Source organism: Rhinoraja longicauda, chromosome 4 (assembly GCF_053455715.1).
Source record: "Rhinoraja longicauda isolate Sanriku21f chromosome 4, sRhiLon1.1, whole genome shotgun sequence".
NCBI lineage: Eukaryota > Metazoa > Chordata > Chondrichthyes > Rajiformes > Arhynchobatidae > Rhinoraja > Rhinoraja longicauda.
This window is the reverse complement of record NC_135956.1, coordinates 90,975,408-90,992,609: the sequence shown is the minus strand read 5'-3', so window position 1 is coordinate 90,992,609 and position 17,202 is coordinate 90,975,408. Positions and strand designations below refer to the sequence as shown.

The 17,202-nt window shown below is 48.8% G+C and overlaps 1 protein-coding gene across 2 annotated transcripts in view; it reads right to left on the bottom strand.

Annotated features, from left to right (window-relative positions):
• The window catches only part of cables1 (Cdk5 and Abl enzyme substrate 1), a 107,540-nt gene that overhangs the window by 29,208 nt on the left and 61,130 nt on the right, over positions 1 to 17,202 (bottom strand). For both annotated transcript variants that reach the window (XM_078398379.1, XM_078398380.1), the window contains one exon: positions 15,163 to 15,240. In XM_078398379.1, coding sequence (XP_078254505.1) covers positions 15,163 to 15,240 — 78 coding nt within the window. The remainder of the gene's footprint in view (positions 1 to 15,162; positions 15,241 to 17,202) is intronic.

Below are 17,202 nucleotides of genomic sequence, written 5' to 3'. Positions count from 1 at the left end.
ACACGGAGACCCAATCACCGGCCAATCACCAAACAAAGCACAGAGTGCTGGAGGATCTCAGAGGGAATCTGTGGATGGGATGGACAGCTGGCAACGTCCGAGAAACAGTCAGGCAGGTGCACGGATAAGACAAGTTTGGAGGGACGTGGACCATGAAAGATACGTAAGATGTCTAAGAATAAAGGGGAGGCCATTTAAAACCGAGGTGAGAAGGAACATTTTTCACCCAGAGAGTTGTGAATTTGTGGAATTCTCTGCCACAGAGGGCAGTGGAGGCCAATTCACTGGATGGATTTAAGAGAGAGTTAGATAGAGCTCTAGGGGCTAGTGGAATCAAGGGATATGGGGAGAAGGCAGGCACGGGTTACTGATTGTGGACGATCAGCCATGATCACAATGAATGGCGGTGCTGGCAAGAAGGGCCAAATGGCCTCCTCCTGCATCTATTTTCTATGTTGTCAAGCTGGGAAGGCTACAAAGAAGATTTACGAGGATGTTGCCAGGACTAGAGGGTGTGAACTGTAGGGAGAGGTTGAGTAGGCTGGGTCTCTATTCCATGGAGCGCAGGAGGATGTGGGGAGATCTTATAGAGGTGTACAAAATCATGAGAGGAATAGATCAGGTAGATGCACAGAGTCTTTTGCCCAGAGTGGGTGAATCAAGGACATAGGTTTAAGGTGAAGGGGAAAAGATTTTATAGGAATCTGAGGGGTAGCTTTTTCACACAGAGGGTGGTGGATGTATGGAACGAGCTGCCAGAGGAGGTAGTTGAGGCCGGGACTATCCCAACGTTTAAGAAACAGTCAGGCAGATACATGGTTAGGACAGATTTGGAGGGATATGGACCAAACACGGGCAGTTGGGACTAGTGTAGCTGGGACAATGTTGGCCGGTGTGGGCAAGTTGGGCCAGAGGGCCTGTTTCCACGCTGTGTCACTCTAGGACGGGTCAGGACCCTTCTTCAGACTGATTGGCCACCAGCTAAAATTGCAGGTGGGGGTCCTGATAACATTTGGATCTGGAACGGCCAGAGTGTGGGTCCGATGGAGGTGTTCTGCAAACCCACGTGAACCAGGTTGACTCTGGGAAGAGGACCCGATGGTTCGTGGATGAGTGATCACGCACACTTTATTAGACTGTAGATAAAATGCTGGAGTAACTCAGCGGGTCAGGCAGCATCTCTGGAGGGAAGGAATGGGTGACGTTTCGAGTCAAGGCCCTTCTTCAAAGTGAAAGTCAGGGGGAAATCTGGCAGTCAGGCAGTGCAGCGTAGGTTCACGAGACTATCATATGAGGAAAGATTGAAAAGACTAGGCTTGTATTCACTGGAGTTTAGAAGGATGAGAGGGGATCTTATAGAGATGTATAAAATTATAAAAGGACTGGACAAGCTAGATGCAGAAAAAATGTTCCCAAATTTGGGGGAGTCCAGAACCAGGGGCCACACAGTCTAAGAATAAAGGGGAGGCTATTTAAAACTGAGGTGAGAAGAAACTTTTTCACCCAGAGTGTTGTGAATTTGTGGAATTCTCTGCCACAGAGGGCAGTGGAGGCCAAATCACTAGATGGATTTAAGAGAGAGTTAGATAGAGCTCTAGGGGCTAGTGGAATCAAGGGATGTGGGGAGAAGGCAGGCACGGGTTACTGATTGTGGATGATCAGCCATGATAACAATGAATGGCGGTGCTGGCTCGAAGGGCCAAATGGCCTCCTCTTGCACCTATTTTCTATGTCTATGTTTCTATGAAAAGGAAACAGGAGATATAGACGGTGATGTAGAGAGATATAGAACAATGAATGAAATATATTGCAAAAAAGTAACGATGAGAAAGGAAACAGGCCATTGTTAGTTGTTTGTGTAGGAAGGAACTGCAGATGTTGGTTCAGACTATCTGAAGAAGGGTCTCGACCTGAAACGGCACCCATTCCTTCTCTCCAGTGATGCTGCCTGTCCCGCTGAGTTAGTCCAGCATTTTGTGTCTACCTTATTCAAGATTCCACGCCAGTTCCATCCATGGTACAATCCTGGGTGAAAATCATGTGCTGGAGGATTCCCTACAGTAAATGGTTAGCTGTGTGTTGGGTGAGAAAGATAAGCTGGTGCCACTTGGGTGGGGGAAAAGGGATGGAGAGAGAGGGAATGCAAGAGAGAGAGAGAGAGATGGAGAGAGAGATAAACAAATTCTTGATTAGAATGGGTGTCAAGGGTTATGGGGAGAAGGCAGGAGAATGGGATCAAGAGGCAGAGATCAGCCATGATTGAATGGCGGAGTAGACTCGATGGGCCGAATGGCCTGATTCTACAGTAACTTGTGAACTGAAGGTTGCATTGTAGACGACACAGTGGGAAGTGAAGGAGTGGCCAGTGCAGGTTCCTCTGGTGATTGGACTGAATCTGGCTCCTGGATCTCTCATGTAATCTCAGCGGTCTCATCCTCAACGCCAACACAAACGGCACGGTGGCGCAGCGGTAGAGTTGCCGCCTTACAGCGAATGCAGCGCCGGAGACTTAGGTTCGATCCTGACTACGGGCGCCGTCTGTATGGAGTTTGTACGTTCTCCCCGTGACCTGCGTGGGTTTTCTCCGAGATCTTCGGTTTCCTCCCACACTCCAAAGACGTGCAGGTTTGTAGGTTAATTGGCTTGATAAATGTAAAAATTGTCCCCAGTGGGTGTAGGATGGTGTTAATGTGCGGGGATCGCTGGGCGGCGCGGACCCGGTGGGCCGAAGGGCCTGTTTCCGCGCTGTATCTCCACACTAAACTAAACATGCAGACTGGAGGAACAGCACATTGTGTTCTCCTTAGGCGAGCTTACAATTCAACTACATACAATACAATATATCTTTATTGTCATTGTACAGAGATTGGGAATGCCACTTCCATTCGATGCAATAAATTAATTAGCTAATCAACAGAAATGTAGACAACCCAGAGAAACAAAATTAGAAACAGTTAAAACAGCATAAAGTGCAAGTAGATCTGTGCCGGTTCACTGTGCGATGTGACCATCCGGCTCAGCAGGACCGGTTCATAGCAGCGATGGCCCTGGGGATGAAGCTGTTCCTGAGTCTGGAGGTGCGGGCGTAGAAGGCCTTGATCATCAATCTTAAATAATATCTAACTAACCCCCCTCCTCTGTTTCCCACCTACTCCCCCCTAAACCCCCACCACCCCCTCCTTTCCTCCCTCTGGTTTCACAATCCACAACTCTTCAATCCTGTCTCCCACCTTCTGATCTTATCTCTGGCCTTTGTTCCAACCTTCTGCCTGTTAATATCCCTCCCTCGCCTGTGTCCACCTATTACTCGCCACGCTTTGCCCTGCCTCTCCCCAATTCTCCCCCACCCCCACAATCAGTCTGAAGGAGGGTCCCAACCCGAAATGTCACCGATCCATGTTCTCCAGAGATGCTGCCTGACCCGCTGAGTTACTCCAGCACTCTGTGAAACGTCACCTATCCACGTTCTCTAGAGATGCTGCCTGACCCGCTGAGTTACTCCAGCACTCTGTGAAACGTCACCTATCCATGTTCTCCACAGATGCTGCCTGACCCGCTGAGTTACTCCAGAACTCTGTGTGCTCTTGCCAAGTAGATCTGGCTCTGGTGTGTTTGTGTTTAGTCAAGTCAAGTCAAGTCAAATTTATTTGTCACATACACATACACGATGTGCAGTGAAATGAAAGTGGCAATGCCTGCGGGTTGTGCACAAAAAAGAATTACAGTTACAGCATATAAATAAAGTTAATAAGTTACTATTAGTGTCGACAAAAATTTAGTCTCTGGGGTTATAAAAGTTGACAGTCCTGATGGCCTGTGGGAAGAAACTCCGTCTCATCCTCTCCGTTTTCGCAGCGTGACAGCGGAGGCGTTTGCCTGATCGTAGCATCTGGAACAGTCCGTTACTGGGGTGGCAGGGGTCCCTCATAATCTTGCTTGCTCTTGATCTGCACCTCCTGATGTATAGGTACTGCAGGGGGGCGAGTGTAGTTCCCATGGTGCGTTCTGCCGAACGCACTACTCTCTGCAGGGCCATCCTGTCCTGGGCAGAGCTGTTCCCAAACCAGACTGTAATGTTGCCGGACAGGATGCTCTCTACAGCCCCAGAGTAGAAGCAATGAAGGATCCTCAGAGACACTCTGAATTTCCTCAGCTGTCTAAGGTGGTAAAGGCGCTGCTTACCCACCAGTGCGGCAATGTGCGTTGCCCACGTCAGATCTTCTGTGATGCGGATTCCCAAGTATTTAAAACTGCTCACCCTATCCACAATAGACCCATTTATCTCCAGTGGCGTGTACGTCCTTGGATGTTTAGCCTTCTGAAGTCCACAATCAGCTCCTTCGTTTTAGTGACATTCAAGAGGAGGCTATTGTCCTGACACCAGAGTGCCAGATCAGCCACCTCCTCCCGGTATGCCTTTTCATCGTTGTTGGAGATCCGGCCCACCACCACAGTGTCATCAGCAAACTTGATGATGGAGTTTGAGCTGAACCTGGCCCCACAGTCATGTGTGTACAGGGAGTACAGTAGGGGGCTAAGGACGCAGCCCTGGGGGGATCCTATGTTCAGGGTGAGGGAGCTAGATGTGTGTTCCCCCATCCTGACCACTTGGGGCCTGGCAGTGAGAAAGTCCAGGACCCAGGCACACAGAGGGGTGCTAAGCCCCAGTTCCAGCAGCTTCTCAACCAGTCTGCTGGGGACTATTGTGGTGAATGCTGAACTAAAGTCAATGAACAGCATCCTCACATAGCCCCCCTGGCTGTCCAGATGAGAGAGAGCGGTGTGTAGAACCTGGGAGACCGCATCATCCGTGGACCTGTTCGGACGGTATGCGAACTGTAGTGGGTCCATGTTGCGAGGAAGGAGGGCGCAGATGTGCTTCTTGACTAGCCTCTCAAAGCATTTCATGACAACCGAGGTGAGGGCCACCGGTCGGTAGTCATTTAAACACGCTGGAGAGGCATTCTTTGGCACCGGTACAATGATGGATCTTTTGAAGCATGCAGGGACCACGGACTTTGCCAAGGAGAGGTTGAATATTGTGGTGAGCACTGGAGCAAGCTGAGTAGCACAATGTAATGTAATGAAGTGCAGAAAAAAAAAAAAATTGGAGCGTTCATGCTCCAAAATAATTTTTTACATTGCTTTGCTGGCATGAAGGACAGTTATTTCATTATGAAATGTGTCTGATGGGTATTACAGAAACACATTTCCGTGATGAAACAATCACTGGCAATCAAAATCTGTGTGGCATTGAATGTGGCCCAGGAAGTCCTGTAATAACCCCACCACAAAAGACCTGCTTAACCATTGTAGTAATCTGAAGCTTTGTCAACACCAGAAACATGGCAACTCATTGTGTACTGTCTCGGTGAAGTCTACTAGAAAATAGGTGCAGGAGGAGGCCATTCAGCCCTTCGAGCCAGCACCGCCATTCATTGTGATCATGGCTGATGATCCTCCCCAATTCCCTTGATTCCGCTAGTCCCTAGAGCTCTATCCAACTCTCTTTTAAATCCATCCAGTGAATCGGCCTCCACTGCCCTCTGTGGCAGAGAATTCCACAAATTCACAACTCTCACCTCAGTTTTAAATGGCCTCCCCTTTATTATTGGACTGTGTGTGGCCCCTGGTTCTGGACTCGCCCAACATGGGGAACACATTGGTTTTCAGAGAACGGCACTGAACTGGAAGCAAGAGATTCTTGAAGCTGTACGTGTTAGGTATTCAGGGCATTGCTGTGTAGCAGGCAGTTTAAAACGAAGAGAAAAGAAAACTCTGAGCAAAATCAGACCTGCCACACGCCCACGTATCCACGATTAGCAGAAGGTAGCTTGACCACGTCTAAACTTGTCGCACGGTGGCGCAGCGGTAGAGTTACTGCCTCACAGCGCCAGACCCGGGTTCCATCCCGACTACGGGTGCTGTCTGCCTGTACGGAGTTTGTACGTTCTCCCCGTGACCTGCGTGGGTTTTCTACCGGATTTTCGGTTTCCTCCCACACTCCAAAGACGTGCAGGTTTGCAGGTTAAATGGCTTCAGTACAAAATGCTGAATTGTACCTGGTGTGTGTGGGCGAGTCTTAGTGTTCACTCGAAGGCACAGACTTGATGTGCCAGAAGGTTTGTTTCCGCAATGTTTCTAAAGTCTAAAGTAAATATTTCTAAAGTCTAAAGTAAAGACGTCTTTTCATCTCAGGCCATAGAAACATAGAAAATAGGTGCAGGAGTAGGCCATTCAGCCCTTCGAGCCTGTACGCACCGCCATTCAATATGATCATGGCTGATCATCCAACTCAGTATCTCGTACCTGCCTTCTCTCCATACCCCCTGATCCCTTTAGCCACAAGGGCCACATCTAACTCCCTCTTAAATATAGCCAATGAACTGGCCTCAACTACCTTCTGTGTCAGAGAATTCCACAGATTCACCACTCTCTGTGTGAAAAAAAACCTTCTCATCTCGGTCCTAAAAGACCTCCCCCTTATCCTTAAACTGTGACCCCTTGTTCTGGACTTCCCCAACATCGGGAACAATCTTCCTGTATCTAGCCTGTCCAACCCCTGTAAGTTTCTGTAAGATCCCCCCTCAATCTTCTTTAGGTGGTGGTCTTTATCCACCTATCTGTAAAATTATTCCCTCCCTTCTCCCCACCAAATTAACAGTATCCACCTATCACTCGCATGGAGATGGACACAAAATGCTGGAGTAACTCAGCGGGACAGGCAGCATCACTGGAGAGAAGGAATGGGTGACGTTTCGGGTCGAGACCCTTCTTCAGACTGGCTTTGTTCCATCCCCACCTCTCTTCCAGCTTTCTCCCCCACCCCCCCTCCATCCCACCACGCAGTCTGAAAAAGGGACCCAAAACGTCACCCGTCTAGCCTTCAACGATGCTGCCAGATCCCCAGAGTCCCTCCACAAAGGGACTTTTTGTGTTTATTGCTCAAGAATGCAGCATCTGTCACACAACGAGGTACAAGAAACATGAAATTAAAGTGAATTAAAGTGGAAAGGACTGGGGGATGTGCAAAGATTGGGGGGGGTGGGGGTGGGGGGAGTCAGTCTCAGTCTACCCCACGACAGAAGGGGCTGGAGTTATCCAGTTTGATAGCCACAGGGAAGAAGGATCTCCTGTGGCGTTCTATGCTGCATCTTGGTGGAACCGGTCTGTTGGTGAACAATAGACAATAGGTGCAGGAGTAGGCCATTCAGCCCTTCGAGCCAGCACCGCCATTCAATGCGATCATGGCTGATCACTCTCAATCAGTACCCCGTTCCTGCCTTCTCCCCATACCCTCTCACTCCGCTATCCTTAAGAGCTCTATCTAGCTCTCTCTTGAAAGCATCCAACGAACTGGCCTCCACTGCCTTCTGAGGTAGAGAATTCCACACCTTCACCACTCTCTGACTGAAAAAGTTCTTCCTCATCTCCGTTCTAAATGGCCTACCCCTTATTCTTAAACTGTGGCCCCTTGTTCTGGACTCCCCCAACATTGGGAACATGTTTCCTGCCTCTAATGTGTCCAATCCCCTAATTATCTTATATGTTTCAATAAGATCCCCCCTCATCCTTCTAAATTCCAGTGTATACAAGCCTAGTGTATCCAGTGTATACAAGTGAAGATTCTCCTCCTAGTTCCATGATCTCCGGAGATGCTTAGTTTCAGTTTAGTTTAGTTTAGAGGCACTCTCAACAGGCCATTCGGCCCGCCAAGTCCACACTACCCACACATCAATACTACCCTACACACTTTCAGGACAGTTTTATATTTATACCAGAGAGTGTTAGAGTGATATAGTGTGGAAACAGGCCCTTTGGCCCAACTTGATCTCACTGGCTAACATATCCCAGCTACACTAGTCTCACCTGCCTGTGTTTGGTCCATATCCATCCAAACCTGTCCTATCCATGCACCTGTCTCTTAAAATGATGGGATAGTCCCAGCCTCAACTACCTCCTCTGGCAGCTTGTTCCATACACCCACCACCCTCTGTGTGAAAACATCACCCCTCAGATTCCTGTTAAATCTTTTCCCCTTCACCTTGAACCTATGTCCTCAGGTCTTCGATTCCCCTACTCTGGGAAAGAGAGTCTGTGCATCGACCCGATCTAGTCCCCTCATGATTTTATACACCTCTGTAAGATCCCCCCTCATCCTCCTGCGCTCCAGGGAAGAGTCCCAGCCTGCTCAACCTCCCCCAAAAGCTCAGATCCTCGAGTCCTGGCAACATCCTCATAAATCTCTCTGCACCCGGGATGGCGGGACTGTCATATGATGAAAGAACGGAGCGACTGGGCTGGAATTTAGAAGGATGAGAGGGAATCTTATTGAAAGATATAAGATTATTAAGGGGTTGGACAAGCTAGAGGCAGGAAACATGTTCCCAATGTTGGGGGAGTCCAGAACCAGGGGCCACAGTTTATAAATAAGGGGTAGGCCATTTAGAACTGAGATGAGGAAAAACCTTTCAGTCAGAGAGTTGTGAATCTGTGGAATTCTCTGCCTCAGAAGGCAGTGGAGGCCAATTCTCTGGATGCTTTCAAGAGAGAGCTGGATAGAGCTCTTAAAGATAGCGGAGTCAGGGGGTATGGGGAGAAGGCAGGAATGGGATGATTATCCATGATCGCAGTGAATTGCGGTGCTGTGTGAAGGGCCAAATGGCCTCCTCCTGCACCTATTGTCTATTGATAGCCACAGGGAAGAAGGATGGCGTGTGGCATTGTGTGCTGTATCTTGGTGGAACCATGATGTAATATAACTGCAACATAACCTCCCAACATCTATACTCAACTGCCCACTGTCTGTAACATAACTAAAGGTAGATAATTGGCAACGTCATTATTTATGTTAGAAATATAGAAACATAGAAAAATAGGTGCAGGAGGAGGCCATTCGGCCCTTCGAGCCAGCACCGCCATTCAATGTGATCATGGCTGATCATTCTCAATCAGTACCCCGCTCCTGCCTTCTCCCCATACCCCCTGACTCCGCTATCCTTAAGAGCTCTATCTAGCTCTCTCTTGAATGTATTCAGAGAATCGGCCTCCACTGCCTTCAGAGGCAGAGAATTCCACAGATTCACAACTCTCTGACTGAAAAAGTTTTTCCTCATCTCAGTTCTAAATGGCCTACCTACCCCTTATTCTCAAACTGTGGCCCCTTGTTCTGGACTCCCCCAACATTGGGAACATGTTTCCTGCCTCTAACGTGTCCAACCCCTTAATAATCTTATACGTTTCAATAAGATCCCCTCTCATCCTTCTAAATTCCACTGTATACAAGCCTAGTCGCTCCAGTCTTTCAACATATGACAGTCCCGCCATTCTGGGAATTAACCTAGTAAACCTACGCTGCACCCCCTCAATAGCAAGAATATCCTTCCTCAAATTTTGGAGACCAAAACTGCACACAGTACTCCAGGTGTGGTCTCACTAGGGCCCTGTACAACTGCAGAAGGACCTCTTTGCTCCTATACTCAACTCCTCTTGTTATGAAGGCCAACATGAAGGCCATTGGCTTTCTTCACTGCCTGCTGTACCTGCATGCTTCCTTTCAGTGACTGATGCACTAAGACACCCAGATCTCGTTGTACGTCCCCTTTTCCAAACTTTCCTAAATCACAGGCTGAGAAGCATTTGAGGCACATTAGACAGATTAAACGAAGCATCATTAAAAAGAACTCTATTTTACTGCAATCTGTGACCTCAGTGGGAAAGAGTGAAGGGGGAGAGGAAATGATTACCTGTTGGAAGTAGTACCAGGGTTCATGTCTACTTCTTGACAGTTTGTGGATGAGCCGTTATGATCACTTGCCTTCATCACCACTCAGTTATCAAGCACGCACTCCTCATAGACACGGTGGCGCAGCGGTAGAGTTGCTGCCTCACAGCGCCAGAGACCCCGGTTCGATCCTGACCTCGGGTGCGGTCTGTACGCAGTTTGTGCGTTCTCCCTGTGAGCACCCGGGTTTCCGTCCGGGTGCTCCGGTTTCCTCCCACACTCCAAAGACGTACTACTGTACAGGTTTGTAGGTTCATTGGCTTTGGTAGATTGTAAATCGTCCCTCGTGCGTGCAGGATAGAACTAGTGCGTACGGGGGGATCGCTGGTCGGCGTGGGCCCGGTGGGCTGAAAGGGCCTGTTTCCGCGCTGTATCTCTGAACTAAACTAAAATACAGTGTCTTCACAACCTTAGCTGCTTTAAGCACCACTCACGCAGAACGAGACCACATCTCAATGTTGACCCTCTCAGGGCGCCCGAAAACAAGGACGGTAAGATGACTGCTCTCTACTTCATATCAAAACCTTGAATTAAAGCCTTATTTTGGTCTTGGGTTTTCATTTGCCACTTGAAAATTATATTTATAATGTTGTTTCAGCAGCAAAATGCTAGAGTTTGCTTTGTCTGCCAATGTACAATGATATCATTCTGATAAATGCTTGTGACATGAAACTGCTATTGGAGGCTTGAAATAGTCTTGTTTTGGCTGAAATGTTTTTTAAACATAGAAACAGAAAATAAGTGCTGGAGAAACTCAACAGGTCAGACCACATCTGTGGAGCAAATGGACAACCTTTGGTTCGTTTGAAGAAGCGTCTCGACCCGAAACATAGAGGACAATAGACAATAGGTGCAGGAGGAGGCCATTCGGCCCTTCGAGCCGGCACTGCCGTTCAATACGATCATGACTGATCATCCACAATCAGTAGCCCGTTCCTGCCTTCTCCCCATATCCCTTGATTCCGTTAGCTCGAAGAGCTCTATCTAGCTCTCTCTTGAAAACATCCAGTGAATTGGCCTCCACTGTCTTCTGTGGCAGAGAATTCCACAGATTCACAACTCTCTGGGTGAAAAAGATTTTCCTCGTCTCAGTCCTAAATGTCCTCCCTCTTATTCTTAAACTGTGTGACCCCTGGTTCTGGACTCCCCCAACATGAGGAACATATTTTCCTGCATCTAGCCTGTCCAATCTCTTAAGAATCTTTTAAAATCCCTTTTTAAAAGGGAGAATTTGAAATACTTGGTCTTTTTCCCTGTGTTGGGAGTTTGCTTTGTAGAAATGGTCGGCACGGTGGCGCAGCGGGTAGAGCTGCTGCCTCACAGCGCCAGAGACCCAGGTTAGATCCTGACTATGGGCGCTGTCTGTACGGAGTTTGCACGTTCTCCCCGTGACCGCGTGGGTTTTCGCCGGGTGCTCCGGTTTCCTCCCACACTCCAAGGTCATACAGGATTGTAGGTTAATTGGCTTAGGTAAATATTGTAAATTGTCCCGAGTGTGGGGTGTAGAATACTGTTAGTGTGCGGGGATCGCTGGTCGGCGTGGACTCGCACGGCCGAAGGGCCTGTTTCCACGCTGTATCTCTAATTTAATCCAAACTAAACTCAGTTAAAACTAGCGGTTGGATTGGACTACACGACAATGAGGAGTGGATTTAGAAACATAGAAAATAGGTGCAGGAATAGGCCATTCGGCCCTTCGAGCCTGCACCGCCATTCAATATGATCATGGCTGATCATCCAACTCAGTATCCCTTATCTGCCTTCTCTCCATACCCCCTGATCCCTTTAGCCACAAGGGCCACATCTAACTCCCTCTTAAATATAGCCAATGAACTGGCCTCAACTACCTTCTGTGGCAGAGAATTCCACAGATTCACCACTCTCTGTGTGAAAAAAAACGTTCTCATCTCGGTCCTAAAAGACTTCCCCCTTATCCTTAAACTGTGACCCCTTGTTCTGGACTTCCCCAACATCGGGAACAATCTTCCTGCATCTAGCCTGTCCAACCCCTTAAGAATTTTGTAAGTTTCTATAAGATCCCCCCTCAATCTTCTAAATTCCAGCGAGTACAAGCCGAGTCTATCCAGTCTTTCTTCATATGAAAGTCCTGCCATCCCAGGAATCAATCTGGTGAACCTTCTCTGTACTCCCTCTATGGCAAGAATGTCTTTCCTCAGATTAAGAGACCAAAACTGTACGCAATACTCCAGGTGCGGTCTCACCAATGCCCTGTACAACTGCAGCAGAACCTCCCTGCTCCTATACTCAAATCCCCCCGCTATGAATGCCAACATACCATTCGCTTTCTTCACTGCCTGCTGCACCTGCATGCCTACTTTCAATGACTGGTGTACCACAACACCCAGGTCTCATTGCATCTCCCCTTTTCCTAATCGGCCACCATTCAGGTAATAGTCTGCTTTCCTGTTCTTGCCACCAAAGTGGATAACCTCACATTTATCCACATTATACTGCATCTGCCATGCATTTGCCCACTCACCTAACCTATCCAAGTCACCTTGCAGCCTCCTAGCATCCTCCTCACAGCTAACACTGCCCCCCAGCTTCGTGTCATCCGCATTTGTCATAGGTGGACGTCCTAGGTCGCGACAACTGGGTCGCCGGTTGTCGGCAGCTTGCCGTTGCCTAGGTGATAGGTTGTCGTAGGGGGGAGTCGTAGACATTGTCGTAGGGTTAAAAAAATACGAAGGTTTTTCGGCGATCTGCTGCGACTTTGACAGTCGCCGGCAGTCGCCTTAAAAATCGCCGAAGTGGAACAGGCCCTTAAATGTTATTCGAGGACCTGTCTAAACAATCTCCTCAACACATAATGGCCATCTCACACAACACAAAGTGCCGGAGAAACTCAACAGGTCAGACAACGTCTGTGGAGCAAATGGACAAAACTTTGGTTCGTCTGAAGAAGGGTCTCGACCCGAAACATCGAGGAATAGATCGGGTAGATGCACAGAGTCTTTTACCTAGAGTAGGGGAATCGAGGACCAGAGGACCTAGGTTCAAAGTGAAGGGGAAAAGATTTAATAGGAATCGAAGGGGTAACGTTTTCACACAGAGTGTGGTGGGTGTATGGAACAAGCTGCCAGAGGAGATAGTTGAGGCTGGGACTATCCCATCGTTTAAGAAACAGACAGGTACATGGATAGGACGGGTTTGGAGGGATATGGACCAAACGCAGGCAGGTGGGACTAGAGTGGCTGGGACATTGTTGGCCGGTGTGGGAGAGTTGGGCCTGTTTCCACACTGTATCTCTCCGTGACTCTAAAACATCCCCTCCCCAGATAGAGTCATACAGTACAGAAACAGGCCCTTCGGCCAACATGTCCCTGCCAGCCAAGATGCCCCACTTAAGGTAGTCTCACCTGCCCGTGTTTGGCCCATATCTCTCCAAACCTTTGCAATGCACATACCTGTCCATATGTCCTTTTAAAGCCGTTGTAGTACCTGTCCTAACTACCTCCTCCAGCAGCTCGTTCAAAAAAAACCCACCACCCTCTGAGTCAAGTGTGCAGGAAGGAACTGCAGGTGCCGATTTAAAGCAGAGACACTAAACGCTGGAGTAACTCAGCGGGACAGGCAGCATCGCTGGAGAGAAATGGGTGACGTTTCGGGTCGGGATCTCTGGTCTGAAGAAGGGTCTCGACCTGAACCGTCGCCCATTCCTTCTCTCTGGAGATGCTGCCTGTCCCGCTGAGTTACACCAGCTTTTTGTGTCGATGCTCTGAGTTTCCACTCAGGTTCCAATTAAATCTTGCCCCTCTTACCTTAAAACTACGTCCTCTAGTTTTTGATTCCCTCACACTGGATAAATGACTGTGTGAATTTAGTTTTTTTACTTTAGAGATACAGCGCGGAAACAGGCCCTTTCGGCCCACCGGGTCCGCGCCGACCAGCGATCCCCGCACACTAACACTATCCTACACACATTAGGGACAATGTTTACGATTTACCAAGCCAATTACCCTACAAACCTGCACGTCTTTGGTGTGTGGGAGGAAACCAAAGACCTTGGAGAAAACCCACGCAGGTCACGGGGAGAACGTACAAACTCCGTACAGACAGCACCTGTAGTCGGGATGGAACCCGGGTCTCCGGCGCTGCATTCACTGTAAGGCAGAAACTCTACCGCTGCGCCACCGTGCCGCCCTTGTTCACTGTATCAGATGCTGCCTGATCTGACGAGTTCTTCCGTCACTTTGTGTTTTTGCACCTTTCTCCCCTCTACGCTAATCCTGTCCCCACCTCTATTTTCCAGCTTTCTCCACCCCCCCCCACCCCCTACACTCCACTCCAATCAGTCTTAAGTTTCCTGACTCAAAACGTTGTCTGTTCATTCCCTCCACAGATGCTGCTTGACCCACTGAGTTCCTCCAGCACCCTGTGCTTTTTTGCTCAAGGTTCCAGAGTCCACAGTTCTCTATGTTTCCATGGTTTCATTTTTCCTTGGAGTATTGTCTAACAGCTACGGACGTTTCAAGTCATAAGAGATATTTTATGTAGCTCATGAACTGGGCTGTTGTGAAAACCAAAACTATAGGCTTCAGAGAGGCAGTGCAGAAAGAGGCCCTTCGATCAACTACGTCCGTACTGACCAGCGATCACCCCACACACTAACTAGCACTATCCTACACACGCAGAGGAAGAAAAACTTACAGTCAGAGAGTTGTGAATTTGTGGAATTCTCTGCCTCAGAAGGCAGTGGAGGCCAATTCTCTAAAAAGCATTCAAGAGAGAGCTAGATAGAGTTCTTAAGGATAGCGGAGTCAGGGGGTATGGGGAGAAGGCAGGAACGGGGTACTGATTGAGAATGATCAGCCATGATCACATTGAATGGCGGTGCTGGCTCGAAGGGCCGAATGGCCTACTCCTGCACCTATTGTCTATTGTCTATCAATTTACAGAAGCCAATTAACCTACAAACCCGCACGCCTTTGGAGTGTGGGAGGAACCTGGAGCACCCGGAGAAAACCCACGCGGTCACTGGGAGAAGGTACAAACTCTGTACAGACAGCACCCGTAGTCAGAATGGAACCCGGGTCTCTGGCGCTGTGAGGCAGCAGTTTTACTGCCGCCCCCCCTCCCCCCCCCCACACATCAACAGATTTTATTTTAAGACATGAGATTCCACAACAGTATTTTTAAGGCAGAGACAGACAGATTCGTGATCAGTGCGGGTGTCAGGGGTTACGGGGAGAAGGCAGGAGAATGGGGTTAGGAGGGAGAGATAGATCAGCCTTGATTGAATGGCGGAGTAGACTCGATGGGCCGAATGGCCTAGTCCTGCTCCTTCCACTTGTGACCTTATGAAGAGTATAAGATGGGGTGCCCATAGTGCTGGGTGCGAGATGTGATGTACTCACCCAGCCTGGCTGTTGTCCAGATAGGACATGACTGAGAACACAGAGCAAAAGGACCTCTTGCCACTGATTAGCACTATCCTGCAAAAGCAGAAATCATCAATCAGAGTCATAGAGTCACACAGTGATACAGTGTGGAAACAGGCCCTTCGGCCCAACTCGCCCACACCGGCCAACAATGTCCCAGCTACCCTAGCCCCACCTGCCTACGCTTGGTCCATATCCCACCAAACCTGTCCTGCCCATGTACCTGTCCAACTGTTTCTTAAACGCACAACATGGTTAAAAGTACCATTAGCAAATTTGCAGATGATACTAAGCTGGGGGGTAGTGTGAATTGTGAGGAAGATGCAATAAGGCTGCAGGGTGACTTGGACAGGTTGTGTGAGTGGGCGGATACATGGCAGATGCAGTTTAATGTAGATAAGTGTGAGGTTATTCACTTTGGAAGTAAGAATAGAAAGGCAGATTATTATCTGAATGGTGTCAAGTTAGGAAGAGGGGATGTTCAACGAGATCTGGGTGTCCTAGTGCATCAGTCACTGAAAGGAAGCATGCAGGTATAGCAGGCAGTGAAGAAAGCCAATGGAATGTTGGCCTTCGTAACAAGAGGAGTTGAGTATAGGAGCAAAGAGGTCCTTCTACAGTTGTACCGGGCCCTGGTGAGACCGCACCTGGAGTACTGTGTGCAGTTTTGGTCTCCAAATTTGAGGAAGGATATTCTTGCTATTGAGGGCGTGCAGCGTAGGTTCACTAGGTTAATTCCCGGAATGGCGGGACTGTCGTATGTTGAAAGACTGGAGCGATTAGGCTTGTATACACTGGAATTTAGAAGGATGAGGGGGGATCTTATTGAAACATATAAGATAATTAGGGGATTGGACACATTAGAGGCAGGAAACATGTTCCCAATGTTGGGGGAGTCCAGAACAAGGGGCCACAGTTTAAGAATAAGGGGTAGGCCATTTAGAACGGAGATGAGGAAGAACTTTTTCAGTCAGAGAGTGGTGAAGGTGTGGAATTCTCTGCCTCAGAAGGCAGTGGAGGCCAGTTCGTTGGATGCTTTCAAGAGAGAGCTGGATAGAGCTCTTAAGGATAGCGGAGTGAGGGGGTATGGGGAGAAGGCAGGAACGGGGTACTGATTGAGAGTGATCAGCCATGATCGCATTGAATGGCGGTGCTGGCTCGAAGGGCTTAATGGCCTACTCCTGCACCTATTGTCTATTGTCTATTGTCTATTTCACGAATCCTGCGGCCACATCTTTCTCGTCTCCCTCCTCACGGCCCCAGCACCACCAGATGGTATAACTCATTTTACATTTACACACGGTGGCGCGGCGGTAGAGTTGCTGCCTTACAGCGCCGGAGACCCGGGTTCCATCCCGACCGCGGGCGCTGTCTGTACGGAGTTTGCACGTTCTCCCCGTGACCTGCGTGGGTTTTCTACGAGACCTTCGATTTTCTCCCACACTCCAAAGATAGACGGGTTTGTAGGTTAATTGGCTTTGGTAAAATAATTAAATTGTCCCCAGTGTGCGTAGGATAGTGTTAGTGTACGGGGTGGGCCGAAGGGCCTGTCTCTGTGCTGTATCTCTAAAAGTCGACAATCCCATTGCAAAATGCCAAGCCTATGACCAGAGACTGCCAGTGAGACCAATATCTGAGTCACACTGAGGATAGACACAGAGTGCTGGAGGAACTCAGCGGGTCAGGCAGCATCTGTGGAGAACATGGATAGGTGACGTTTCACAGAGTGCTGGAGGAACTCAGCGGGTTTGAATGAACCATTCTACATTTTCCTTGAACTGCGTCTCCTTTGATCTGCATTTTCACACCTTACACTTCCATATCTCTATGTCTCCCTCTCCCGTGACTCTCAGTCTGAAGAAGGGTCTCGACCCAAAGCATCACCAACTCCTTCTCTCCGGAGAGGCTGCCTGTCCCGCTGAGTTACTCCAGCATTTCGTGTCCACTTTGGTGTAAACCAGCGTCTGCAGTTCCATCTTACACATTCACCCTCTTTCTCTTCCACACACAAGTCCA